A 14,550-nucleotide genomic window follows, 5' to 3' on the forward strand; every position below is an offset into this window, starting at 1 on the left:
CTCAAGCTGTGACTGACGACCTGTGGGAGGCAGGTCTAACCGCGAACCCCAAGAAATATCACATCGGGCTGGAAGAAGCCTGGTATTTGGGGTATGTAATTGGGAGGGGTGTTGTTAAACCCCAGTTTGATAAGATTCAAGCGGTTCAGGATTGGCCGCAACCTGTCAACAAGAAGCGGGTGCAAGCCTTTCTGGGGATCGCCAGCTATTATCGCCGGTTCATACCCAATTTTGCAGCCATCGCTACCCCCCTGACGGATCTTACCAAAGGGAAAGACTCCGTCATGATTAAATGGAATTTAGCGGCTGAAGAAGCCTTCCATAGCCTAAAACGGGCACTTTGCTCTCAACCCGTACTGGTGACTCCGGACTTCCGCAGCGAGTTTGTGGTACAAACGGATGCCTCTGATACCGGTATTGGGGCCGTACTGTCACAAGTGAGGGACGGAGTGGAACACCCAGTCCTCTATCTCAGCAGGAAGCTGAATAAACATGAGCAAAAGTATGCGGTAGTAGAAAAAGAGTGCCTTGCCATTAAGTGGGCTCTAGAGGCCCTCAAATATTACCTGGTGGGCAGAAAGTTCAGGCTGATCACTGACCATGCCCCTCTCAAGTGGATGCACTTGCACAAGGAACGGAATAGCCGGGTGACCCGGTGGTTCCTTGCCCTGCAGGCCTACACTTTTACGGTGGAGCACCGCTCAGGGGTACAGATGGGGAATGCAGATGCCCTGTCCCGAGTGCACTGTTTGGCGGGTGTCATTGCTCGACCAGAGTGGTCTGAGCAGGGGGGGGATATGTGAGAATCATGTGGGAATAGTGGATGAGGGCAGGTATATCTCACCCAGATAACTTTCCTATGTGGCCTAGTCTGGTCAGTATTTCACCTGGTGACTAATGAATAATGGGAGGCGGATATAAAAGGATGCCAGGTGGTTGTGTGAGTGTCTCAGCCTGGGAACACAGAGAGCCTGTCTGTGTGAGAGACACACGTGAGTGAAAGCAGTGCCCACTGCAACTGTGGTTTGGCTGGACGGGAGAAGCCCGCCAGTTGGTAGTTAGGTTGTACCTTGTTTAGCTAGTGCCGAACAGGCAAGGATTTGTTTTATATTTTATTTCCTTTATGCATTGCTTTCACCTTTAATAAACCTGACCCAGTGTCAGTTATACCCGGATCCCGGCTGTGCACCTGAGTTTCATGCTGAACGCATGTGACCTTTGACCCCAGCAAAGGCGATCCCGGAGTGTTTCATCACAGAGGGTGTACACCCAATAATCAGCCGTGTTGAGAATGTGGGCGATGCGGCGGTCGTTTCTCAGGCACTGCAGCATGAAATCAACCATGTGCTGCAGACTCCCAACTGGCCAAGAAACGCTGTCCCCTGCTTGAGGCGTCATCTCTGCCTGCTCTGCATTACCCCACCCTCGTTCTACATACTGACTAGTAGAGCATTGTGTACCTCCCTTCTCTGGACAGATGTCTTCCTCCTCCATTGACTCCTCCTCATCCTCCTCACAAAGTGTCCCCTGCCTAGGCCTTTGTGAGGAACCACTTTGCCCAGACTGTCCAGAAGCAGATGGCATTTGTGATTCCTCATCCTCCACCTCTTCCAAAACCTCCTCCCTTAGTGCTTGCAGTGTTTTTTGAAGCAGGCAGATAATGGGGACAGTCATGCTGACTAGTGCATCATCTGCACTCGCCATCCGCGTGGAATCATCGAAGGCACGCGAAACGTGGCAGATGTCCTTCACAGAGGCCCACTCAGTGGTGGTGACGGGTGAACGGCGCACAGTGCGACTTGTTTGCGCCTGATGCAGCTGGTACTCCAATACTGCTGCCTGCTGCTCACACAACCGCTGCAACATATGTAACGTCGAATTCCACCTGGTGGGTAGGTCACATATGATGCGATGTTCCGGAAGGCGGAATCGGCGCTGCAGAGCTACAATGCGCGATCTTGCCATGCTGGAATGCCGCAAGTGAGCGCACTCTATGCGGACCTTGTGCAGTAGTGCATCAAGATCCAGATAGTCCCTCAAAAAACTCTGCACGACTAAGTTGAGCACAAGTGCCAGACATGGGATGTGAGTGAGGTTGCCTAGGCCCAGAGCTGCCACCAGATTTCGGCCATTGTCACACACTACCAAGCCTGGCTGGAGATTCGCTGGCACAAACCACACGTCACTCTCCTGCTTGATGGCATTCCAGAGCTCCTGCACTGTGTGGCTTCAATTCCCCAAAGAAATTAATTTCAGTGCGGCCTGTTGACGTTTGGCCACGGCTGTGCTCATATCGGTCGTAACAGGTAAGCATTCATGGGTCCATGTGGAGGTAGACCGTGACGGCTCCTGCAGCGCTGATTCTGAGGAACTGGAGTATGAGGAGGAGTCAATGTGTACAGGCTGGATTTCTGCAATCCTTGGAGTTGGCAGAACACGTACAGCGCCACTCTCAAGATCTGTACCCGGCTCCACAACATTTACCCAATGGGCAGTGAGGGAAAGGTGTCGTCCCTGTCCATGGTTACTGGTCCACGCATCGGTGGTCAGGTGGACCTTGCTACTGACGGCGTTTAGTAGCGCATGTTTAATTTTTCCCTCCACATGCTTTTGCAGGGCAGGGACGGCTTGCCTGCTGAAATAAAAGCAGCTGGGCACATTGTATTGTGGGACTGCCAATGCCATGAAGTTACGGAAGGTGTCAGTCTCCACCAGCCTGAATGAGAGCATTTCAAGGGCCAGTAGTTTTGCAATGCCAGCATTCAGAGCCTGTGCTCGGGGATGGTTTGCCGAGTATGACCGCCTTTTCTCCCATGCCTGGGCTACCGATAGCTGTAGAGTGGCCTGGGAGTGTGAGGATGACAGGGAACGTGGTGCTGTGGGTGTAATTACGCTGTGTCTCTGTACAACAGTGCCAGTGCCAGAGGTTCTTCCATGGCGATCCTGTGAGGCAGCCGAACCAGCTGTGTGAGAGCTGGAGGAAGAGGCTACAACACGAGCTGAAGAGGTGGTAGGTGGTGCTGTAGGTTGGCCTACGTCTTTAGTGTCTCTTTGTAACTCCACCACTTGCTTGGTCCGCACATGTTTCCACATATTTGTGGTATTGAGGTTGCAGACACTTTTCCCTCTTTTGACTTTCTGATTACACAGCTTGCATTTGACAAAGCAAATGTCATCTGCAATTGTGTCAAAAAAGGACCACGCACTGCAAGTTCTGGGAGCGCCCATTTTGGGTTTTGGAAGAGGAATGCTCCTAATGGGTGCCGAAGTGGAGGCTACAGGCAACCAAGTCTGCCCTCTCCCTCTCCCTCCTGTCTTTGCCGTTCGGGGAATCTCTTCCTCAGAGCTACTCCCACCACCTTCCTGTTCCTCATGCCATCATGGGTCAAGGATCTCATCATCTACACTACCCTCTTCAAACACCTGCTTCTCCTGGGTAGTCTCGCCAGCACAGTATGCACCAGAAAGTGGCACCTGAGTCTCATCATCAGATGTGTACTGAGGTGTGCTGACCATAGGCACTGGCCCACCCGCCTCTTCAGATTCAGAGAGACAAAGCTGTTGCGCATCACTGCATACTCCCTCTTCTTCACATTCTAGAATGCTGCTTGGCTGGCCCCCTCTTTCCAAGCCAAGAGATTCAGAAAACAGAAGTAGAGAAAGAGATGGCTCCTGTCCAGGGCTCTCTGACTGCCTGGGCAATTTGGCAGGTGGTGAAGAGACAGATGGGTGCTCTTCAGTGCTCTGGACCTGAGAGGATATGGACGTAATTGGAGTCGATGCGTTAGCTGCCATCCATCCGACAACGGCTTCAATTTGTTCCTCCCGCAGCAATGGGTACAGCGAGCTCCTACAAAGCTGCGCATAAAGGACTGTTCCCTGTTAAAACTGGGGGATGCTGAATCACTGGTGCCCGCAGCAGGCACAGAATCCCCACGTCCTCTCCCTGCTGAAACTCCACGACCACGTGCCTTACTCCCTGCCTTCTTCATCTTCGTAGACTGATAAAGATAGGCAGAAAAGTACTAAGGGCTTAGTGTGCTTATTCCTGAACAGCTGCTAACAGGTATAAGAAACACTAATTTTATAAAGTGTGTGGACTACACTTTAATATGAGCTAATGTGGCCTACACAACTGAAAAGTGGAGTGTTTGGTGAACTTTATGTACAGGTTGTGACCAAAGATGTAAAAGCGATAGTATCACAAACTTTTTGGAGCTATTACAATGCAGGAAGGTAACCTACAATGCAATAGATGAGGCTCCAAAAAATAGGCTAATACTAATCTGGCTGGGGCTGCAGGGCACAAGAAAGAAAAAAGGCTCCTCTATCTACTCCTATATAGTGTTTGCAACCAATCTAGCTGGATACGGATGGAAGCACACTAATAGGAGAAATTCAGGAAAAATAAGCAGCACTACAGCAAAAAAGGACAATGTATGAGGCAGTGACGCATGCTGACCGGACTACAACCAGAGGTGGCTGCAGAACACACTACAGCGTGAGCTGCACTCACACACAGAGACCTCACAGACAGCCGTGAACAGTGCAGAGAACTGTGCAATAGCACTGAAAGGCTGCAGAAAGGCTCCGCTATCTACTCCTATATAGTGTTTGCAACCAATGTAGATGGATACAGATGGATGCACACTAATAGGAGAAATCAGTAAAAATGAGCAGCAATGAAAAAAAAAATATGTATGAGGCAGTGACGCACGCTGTGCGGCCTACAACCAGAGGTGGTGCAGAACACACTACAGTGTGAGCTGCACTCACACACACAGACCTTGCAGACAGCTGTGAACAGCGCTGCAAGGCAAAAGAAAGCTTCACACAGGGGTTGCTAAAGTAGCCTGGGTAAAGCACAATATAGCAAATCGCTATCTCTAACTGTCCCTCAGAGTTTGAAGAGCATCGTCCTGTCCCTAACTGAATTCACAGCAGAGTGAACCCAAAATGGCGGCGGCGGCTTTTATAGTGCATCATGACATCATTTCAGCAGCCAATCACAGCCATGCCATTAGTTAACATGCCTACATGCCTAACAGGATGTGTCCACACTTCTTAGGATTCCTCATCAGCTGAATCAAATCAAACTGGCTCATAGCATTATGGGAACTTCCGATTCCAGTATTCGATATGCTAAAAGTATTGGAACTCCGTATCGGAATTCCGATACCACGAATATCGGCCGATACCAGATATCTGCAGTATCGGAATGCTCAACACTAGTCATGAACACTTTCCAAAAACTCTTTATTTTTCCCCTGTAAATATTTCCCCTTTTATTGGACGCCCAGAGCCACGGACCGGGTCACCGCCGCTGTGACACTGCCCCTTTAAGAAGCGGCCCGGTACCGAGTATCCCCATTGCCCTGGTCGGCGCTCCATACAGCATTTTACAATGACTAACAACATTGTTGTATCAAGACACACTTGGCTGCTTACCTTGTAAAGATATTTTCTCCCAACAGAAAGCAAAGGGTCTTCAAATGCAGGGCAGGTTTCTAGAGTCGGTGGCAGCTCAATTCTGAAAAGATATGGGCAATAATATCAAGCTGTCATACCGTAACATTTACTGCAGATATCCTTCAAAGCAACTATCAAACTGTAAGATTATGTTGAGACTATGATTCTACAGACTCTGTATAACATATTATTAACATTATTTTGCTACAAGTCTCAGAATATTAAAGTTATAATTCTAGTTAAACCAATCTATCTTTAACCCCTTCATGACCCAGCCTATTTTGACCCTAATGACCTGGCCATTTTTTGCCATTCTGATCCGTAAAAAAAACGACTTTTTTTTCACAAAAATTTTCTTTTAGCCTCTGTTTTTTGATTTTCACATGGGCAACAGGATAACATGGATCCTAATTGTTGGGCAATTTCTCCTGAGTACACCGATAACTCATATGTGGTCATAAACCACTGTTTGGGCGCACGGCAGGGCTCGGAAGGGAAGGAGCACCATTTGACTTTTTGAATGTAAAATTAGCTCCAATCGTTAGCGGACACCATGTCGCATTTGGAGAGCCCCTGTGTACCTAAACATTGGAGCTCCCCCACAAGTGACCCCATTTTGGAAACTAGACGCCCCAAGGAACTTATCTAGATGTGTGGTGGGCACTTTGAACCCCAAAGTGTTTCACAGAAGTTTATAACGCAGAGTCGTGAAAATAAAAAAATCATTTTTTTTCCTCAAAAATGATTTTTTAGCCTGCTATTTTTTATTTTCACAAGGCTAACAGGAAAAATTGTACCACAAAAGATGTTGTGCAATTTATCCTGAGTACACCGATACCCCATATGTGGGGGGAACCACTGTTTGTGCGCATGGGAGAGCTCAGAAGGGAAGGAGCGCGATTTTGGAATGCCGACTTTGATGGAAAGTTCTGTGGCATCATGTTGCGTTTGCAGAGCCCCTGATGTGCCTAAACAGTAGAAACCCCCCACAAGTGACCCCATGTTGGAAACTAGACCCCCCAAGGAGCTTATCTAGATATGTAGTGAGCACTTTGAACCCCCAAGTGCTTCACAGAAGTTTATAAACACAGAGCCATGAAAATAAAAAATATTTTTTTTCCTCAAAAATGATTTTTAGCCCGCTATTTTTTATTTTCACAAGGGTAACAAGATAAATTGGACCCCTAAAGTTGTTGTTCAGTTTGTCCTGAGTACGCTGGTACCCATATGTGGGGGAGAACCACTGTTTGCGGGCACGGCTCGGCTCAGAAGGGAAGGAGCACGATTTGACTTTTTGAATGGAAAATTAGCTCCAATCATTAGCGGACACCATGTCATGTTTGGAGAGCCCCTGTATGCCTAAACTTTGGAGCTCCCCCACAAATGACCCCATTTTGGAAACTAGATCCCCTAAGGAACTTATCTAGATGCATAGTGAGCACTTTGAACCCCCCAGGTGCTTCACAGCAGAGCCGTGAAAATAAAAATATTTTTTTTTCCTCAAAAAATGATTTTTTAGCCCGCTATTTTTTATTTTCACAATGGTAACAGGAGAAATTGGACCCCAAAAGTTGTTGTCCAGTTTGTTCTGAGTACGCTGGTACCCCATATGTGGGGTGAACCACTGTTTGGGCACACGTCAGGGCTCGGAAGCGAAGTAGTGACGTTTTGAAATGCTGACTTGATGGAATGGTCTGCGGGCATCATGTTACGTTTGCAGAGCCTCTGATGTGCCTAAACAGTGGAAACCCCCCACAAGTGACCCCATTTTGCCCATTTTGGAAAATAGACCACCCAAGGAACTTATCTAGATGTGTGGTGAGCACTTTGAACCCCCAAGTGCTTCACAGAAGTTTATATCGCAGAGCTTTGAAAATAAAAAATCATTTTTTCCCTCAAAAAATGATTTTTTAGTCCACAATTTTATATATTCACAAGGGTAACAGGATAAATTGGACCCCAAAAGTTGTTGTACAGTTTGACCTGAGTACCCTGGTACACCATATGTAGGGGGAACCACTATTCGGGCACACGTCGGGGCTCAGAAGGGAAGTAGTGACATTTTGAAATGTCGACTTTGATGGAATGGTCTGCGGGCGTCATATACGTTTGCAGAGCCCCTGATGTTCCTAAACAGTAGAAACTCCCCACAAGTGACCCCATTTTGGAAAATAGACCACCCAAGGAACTTATCTAGATGTGTGGTGAGCACTTTGAACCCCCAAGTTCTTCACAGAAGTTTATAACGCAGAGTTGTGAAAATAAGAAATCATTTTTTCCCTCAAAAAATGATTTCTAGTCCACAATTTTTTTATTTTCACAAGGTTAACAGGATAAATTGGACCCCAAAAGTTGTCGTCAAGTTTGTCCTGAGTACGCTGGTACCCCATATGTGGGGGGGAACCACTGTTCGTGCACACTTCGGGGCTCAGAAGGGAAGTAGTGACGTTTTGAAATACCGACTTGATGGAATGGTCTGCGGGCGTCATGTTACATTTGCAGAGCCCCTGATGTACCTAAACAGTGGAAACTCCCCACAATTGACCCCATTTTGGAAACTAGACCACTCAAGGAACTTATCTAGATGTTTGGTGAGCACTTTGAACCCCCAAGTGCTTCACAGAAGTTTATAACGCAGAGCAGTGAAAATAAAAAGTAATTTTTTCTTCCACAAAAATCATTTTTTTAGCCCCCAATTTTTTTATTTTCCCAAGGGTAACAGGAGGAATTAGACCCCCAAAGTTGTTGTGCAATTTTTACTAAGTATGCTAATACCCCATATGTGGGGGTAAACCACTGTTTGGGCATACGTCGGGGCTCGGAATGGAGGGAGTGCTGTTTGACTTTTTGAACACAAAATTAGCTGGAATAAATTGTGGCGCCATGTCATGTTCGGAGACCCTGTGATGTGCCTAAACAGTCGAAACCCCTCAATTCTAACTCCAACTCTAACCCCAACACACCCCTAACCCAAACCCAACCCTAATCATAACCCTAACCACAACCCTAACCCCAACACACCCCTAACCCTAATCCCAACTCTAACCCTAACCACAAGCCCAAGACTTATCCCAACCCAAACCTACCCCTAACCCTAATGTTAACCCTAACCCCAGTTCCAACCCTAACCCTAATTCCACCCCTAACCCTAATTCCACCCCTAACCCTAATTCTAACCCTAATTCCAACCCTAACCCTAATTCCAACCCTAACCCTAATTCTAGCCCTAATGGTAAAATAAATTTTTTTATTTTATTTTACTATATGTACCTACCTATGAGGGTGATAAACGGGGGGGGGGGGGGGGTGTATTTACTTTTTTTTCATTTTGATCACTGTGAGAGTTTATCACAGTGATCAAAATGAAAAAAGAATGGGCAGCCGGCAAATTCATGGGCGCCGGCATCTTTCCAAGATGGGAGGGGTGAGGGGGGGATTGGAAGGTGGGGGGAGCAGATGATGACGGTGGCGACTGATTGCCGCCGTCTGTCGGTGGCGGGGGCCTAACGCCCCCTCTAGTCGATGTGGGGGGTGAATTGGTGAAATATTACAAATCCTTCTGAATGGCTGTTTCGCTTTTAACAGCCAATCAGAGCGATCGTAGGCACGTGGGGGCTAAGCCACGCCCCCTTGGGTTAACTCTAAAGTGTCCTCTGTGTGCGGGTCGGGTGACCTTTCAGTGACCCCGGTCACCCGACCCACAGGGGGCTATCAATTCATGATGCCACATAGGCGTTATGGGTCGTATTGGCACGACTTTTCATGACGCCTACATGGCGTCAAAGGTCGGGAAGGGGTTAAGGTAAAATTATTAGATAATTTTGTTAAAACTTGTTTTTTAGTAAACTTTATAGTGAGTTTTCACTGATTTATACTTACATGGTATCAACATATGGTCTTTTGTTTCCAGACGTTATTAGAATCACCACGAAAATTGTCATAAAGAAAAGAGCTAGAACTGCTCCTATTGTTGTTCCAGCTGCCACCAAGGAAGATGTGTCTTTTATTGGATAATCTATAGAGAAACAAATTCAGGGGTATAATTCTTATCAAAAGCTTTAATACCACTTATTTTTTTTTATTGAGTCACATTGAAGGGAATCTGTCATTAGATTTTTGCCACCTAATGTAAGAGCAGCATGAGATAGACAGAAACCCTAATTCCAGCAATGTATCACTTACTGGGCCACTTGCTGTCATTTTTATAAAATAATTGTTCTATCCACAGGATATTATCACTAGAGGACTACTTGGTCTTATGCAAAGTAGTCAAATTACGCCCCCACCACTGATTAGCATCTTTCTGCATAAGCACATTGTACTCAGAAAAGCTGTAAATCAGTAGTGGGTTATACAGAGCTCAGTATTCTGAGAATTGATAGATCTGCAGCAGGTAAAACAGTTTTTAATGAAAACTGTAACACCCAGTAAAGTTATACAACACTGGAATCAGAATCTCTGCTCCTATATCATGCTCCTCTCAGATGGGGTCGCAAAATCTGGTGACAGATTCCCTTTAAAGCACCACTCCAGTGTTTTTTTTTTCCCACTACTAGAGTGGCGCTTTTAATCTAAGTCCCCCGCCTCTGACCACATACTCGTCTTCACAGTTATTTTAGTGCCACTCTGGTCCTCCTGTGCCATCTTGTGATATAGACTTATATTGATAGCGTGTGACAAACCTTTTGACTTCTGGTTACATGCTCTCTATTCCAAGTCTATGAGAGCCAGAACGAGGCTCTCATAAACTTGTACTGAAAAGTGATCTCCGCTCAGCTCCATGAAACACTGGAATTGCGAGCAGGTTATTTTTAGCTGGAGACCAACCAAAGCGACGCTGGAAATGGATGAAGGTGGCAGCAGGTGAGTAACAATTAAAGCACCACTCCAGTGATGCAATAAAAAAGTGGTGCTTTAAGTATTGCATTGGTTGTTGGAAACTTCATAGGAGTATTCTCAAGTTTGGAAGATATCCCCATCCGTGGGGTCGGCAATAACTTCTTGATCATTGGGGGTCTGACCAATAGGAGCCCCACAGTGAACAGCCTAATGGATGGAGCAGTGGTCGACCACATGCAATTTATTATTGTGGGAGTGCCAAAGAACAGCCGAGCAGAGCGCTCAACCGTATCAGCTAAGAATGAGATGGCACAATGCTTGGCTGTTCATCGGTACTCCCATAACAATGACTGGAGAAGCAATGTGCATTGTCAGTCACCACTCCATTCACACATGGCCTGTTTCTCAGGATTGGTAGTGATTCCAGAGGTAGAACCTCCAGTCATCATGAAGTAATCCCAATGGAAAGGTGTGTACAGTGACTGTCGTGTTACTGCCCCTGAAGACAACAGTCACGCAAAGTGAATATTGTCATGTGTTTTTGTACATGTATTGTGATATAGAAAGTGTGAAATATGTAATGCGCCTTTAGGAATATAATGTGTAGTAATTAGTGTTGTTGAGCGATACCTTCCGATATCGGATCGGACTGGATCGGACCCATACCCCAAAAATATCTGATATCGCCGATTCCGATACAGGAAAACAATGCAAGTCAATGGGACACAAATATCAGAATGAAAATAAACCCTTACTTTCCTTGTAGGTTAATTCTACATGAAGGAAAACAACTAAGAATAATGTAGAATCTATTGGGGGAGGTGGAGGAGACATTAAAGGCATAGAGGTTTAGCCCAATCAAATGGAATAGCAGGAATTTTTTTAAGACGTTCGGAGTTACAAAGATATTGACTATGTTAAGCTTTTTTATATTTTGTCAGATATTTATGTTTCACTACTTCCATGCTCTTCACCTTCTTTTTTATTTCTCCCACACTTTCTCCTTCATCATCCTCTTCAGGGTCATCTTCTTGGTCTTCTTCGGGGTGGTCTTCAGGGTCGTCGTTTTCGGGGTCGTCGTCTTCTTCGGGGTGGTCTTCAGGGTCGTCGTCTTTAGGGTCGTCGTCAGGGAGATCCAGAGTGATTACCAAAAAACATTTCAAAAAGCTTGAACTTGGAAATGTAGCAGAAGGTACAAGAAGGCTGAGGAACTGCTGAGAACCAGCTGACGGTACTGGAACCTGGATGGGTAGCCGAAGGTACAAGAGCCAATGGAACTACCGAGGACCAGCTGATGGTACTGGAACCCGGTTACTAAGCAGGAGGTACCTGTGCCAGAAAGCACTACTAAGGACCAGCAGACGTTGGAGGAACTCGGATACCGAGAAGGAGGCAACTAAGCCAAAGGCTCTGCCTGGAACCAGCTGACGTTACTGGAACCCAGGGGGACAGATTCAAGATTGACTTCCAAAGAACCAGCTAATGGTACTGGAACTCAGATAGGCAGCAGAAGGTACACATGAAAAAAAAGTTGCAAGGCCGTGAGCCGGCCGGAGTTACCGAAACCCACAGTCCTACAGGGGGAGCTTGTCTTATTGGCACTACGGAACCAGCCTTCATTGCCAGATCCCGCAGCCCACATAGGAAGCACCTAAACTGCAGGCACCATAGAGTCGGCTAACCCGACCGCAACACGACAGTACAACATATTGGAGGCAAAGTGACGTTGACACTACCCGGAAACATCTGGCGTGCTGGGACCAGGCTGGACAGGAGGGAGTACCCGTGCCAAGAGACACTTCTGAGCAGCAACTTGCGGTGTTGGAGCCCAGGGATTACAGTAGAAACAGAGTGGAGGCAGAGGCCTAATTGGAGCAAGTTTAATATCTGTAGTAGTGTGAATGTGGACAGAGCAGGAGAAATTGCCGGACACACAGCAGGGGATCAGCTGACGTTACTGAACCCCAATAACACTGGAGCATGTGTTGACTGTGCAGACGGCACTTATGAGCAGTAACTGGCGGTGTTGGAGCCCAGGGATTACAGTTCAGGTGGTAGAAATATGAACACAACAGGAGACCTGGATACTGTTGCCAACCAATTATTTAATCTGGAAGAGGACTGGCAAACTCCTGCGAGATCCAGGCCTTGTTCATTTTCAGAAAAGTAATCTGGTCAACGTTTTCGGAGGATAGTCGCATGCGACGGTCTGTTAGTACACCACCTGCGGCACTAAAGACGCGTTCCGATAAAACACTAGCAGCAAGGGCAAGCCAGCACCTCCAATGCATACTGGCTAAGCTCTGGCCATGTATCCAGCTTAGAGACCCAAAACTTGAAGGGGGAAGAGCTGTGTGGTAGAACACTGAGAGGGCAAGACATGTAGTCTGTCACCATCTGACGGAAACGTTGCCTCCTTCTGACTGGAGCCGTCTGTGATGGTGTAGACATTTGTGGCGGGGACACAAAACTTTACCACATTTGGACCATACTGGTCTTGCCTTGTGCTGAGGTGCTGCTTCTGCTCCCTCTTTGTGCAGAGCTTCCTCCACTGCCTCGACGCACTGAGCTGCTTTGTAAAGCACTAGCAGCACTGCTCTCGGGTGGAATGGAGAACATGATGGAATGCACCAGTGTGTCTTGGTACTCGCGCATTTTACGCTCCCGGTTCAACGGTGTTAGGAGGCTTTGTAAGTTGTCCCAGTAGCGAGGATCTAGGAGGGTGTACACCCAATAATCAGCCGTGTTGAGAATGTTGGCGATGCGGCGGTCATTTCTCAGGCACAGCAGCATGAAATCAACCATGTGCTGCAGACTGCCAACTGGCCAAGAAACGCTGTCCCCTGCTTGAGGCGTCATCTCTGCCTGCTCTGCATCACCCCACCCTCGCTCTACATAGTGACTACTAGAGCATTGTGTACCTCCCTCTTCTGGAGAGATGTCTTCCTCCTCCATTGACTCCTCCTCATCCTCCTCACAAAGTGTCCCCTGCCTAGGCCTTTGTGAGGAACCACATTGCGCAGACTGTCCAGAAGCAGATGGCATTTGTGACTCCTCATCCTCCACCTGATTCACTACTAAAATTTAAGAAGGGACTGGATGCCTTTCTTGAAAAGTATAATATTACAGGGTATATACACTAGTCTCCTTAATATTGCGTTGATCCAGGGAGCTAGTCTGATTGCCGTATGTGGAGTCGGGAAGGAATTTTTTTCCCCAATGTGAAGCTTACTGTTGCCACATGGGTTTTTTTTGCCTTCCTCTGGATCAACATGTTAGGGCAAGTTAGGATAGGATATGGGTTGAACTAGATGGACTCAAAGTCTCCCTTCAACCTTAATAACTATGTTACTATGTTACTATGTTACCTCTTCCACAACCTCCTCCCTTAGTGCTTGCAATGTTTTTTCAAGCAGGCAGATAAGGGGGATAGTCATGCTGACTAGCGCATCATCTGCACTCGCCATCCATGTGGAATCATTGAAGGCACGCAAAACATGGCAGATGTCCTTCATAGAAGCCAACTCAGTGATGAAGTGTGAACGGCGCGCAGTGCGACTTGTTTGCTCCTGATGCAGCTGGTACTCCATTACTGCTGCCTGCTGCTCACACAACCTCTCCAACATATGTAACGTTGTATTCCACCTGGTGGGTAGGTCACATATGATGCGATGTTCCGGAAGGTGGAATCGGAATCACTCTATGCGGACCTTGTGCAGCAGTGCATCAAGATCCGGATAGTCCCTCAGAAAGCTCTGCATGACCAAGTTGAGCACATGTGCAAGACATGGGATGTGAGTGAGGTTGCCTAGACCCAGAGCTGCCACCAGATTTTGGCCATTGTCACACACTACCAAGCCTGGCTGGAGATTCGATGGCACAAACTACACGTCGCTCTCCTGCTTGATGGCATTCCAGAGCTCCTTCACTGTGTGGCTTCGATTCCCCAAAGAAATTAATTTCAGTACGGCCTGTTGACGTTTGGCCATGACTGTGCTCATATAGGTCGTAACAGGTAAGCGTTCACGGGTACATGTGGAGGTAGACCTTGACGGTTCCTGCAGCGCTGATTCTGAGGAAGTGGAGTATGAGGAGGAGTCAATGTGTACAGACTGGATTCCTGCAATCCTTGGAGTTGGCAGAACACGCACAGCGCCATTCTCAAGATCTGTACCCGGCTCCACAACATTGACCCAATGGGCAGTGAGAGATAGGTATCGTCACTGTCCATGGTTACTGGTC

General features: G+C 47.1%; 1 protein-coding gene across 2 annotated transcripts in view; it reads right to left on the reverse strand.

The window, feature by feature from the left end:
* Positions 1–14,550, reverse strand: part of NECTIN3 (nectin cell adhesion molecule 3) — a 247,782-nt gene that overhangs the window by 42,491 nt on the left and 190,741 nt on the right. For both annotated transcript variants that reach the window (XM_073542523.1, XM_073542524.1), the window contains exons 6-7: positions 9,349–9,484; positions 5,449–5,530 (exon numbers count right to left, since the gene is read on the reverse strand). In XM_073542523.1, coding sequence (XP_073398624.1) covers positions 5,449–5,530; positions 9,349–9,484 — 218 coding nt within the window. The remainder of the gene's footprint in view (positions 1–5,448; positions 5,531–9,348; positions 9,485–14,550) is intronic.

This window comes from Dendrobates tinctorius, unplaced genomic scaffold, assembly GCF_039654945.1.
Source record: "Dendrobates tinctorius isolate UK_male_01 unplaced genomic scaffold, ASM3965494v1 ptg000127l, whole genome shotgun sequence".
Classification (NCBI taxonomy): domain Eukaryota; kingdom Metazoa; phylum Chordata; class Amphibia; order Anura; family Dendrobatidae; genus Dendrobates; species Dendrobates tinctorius.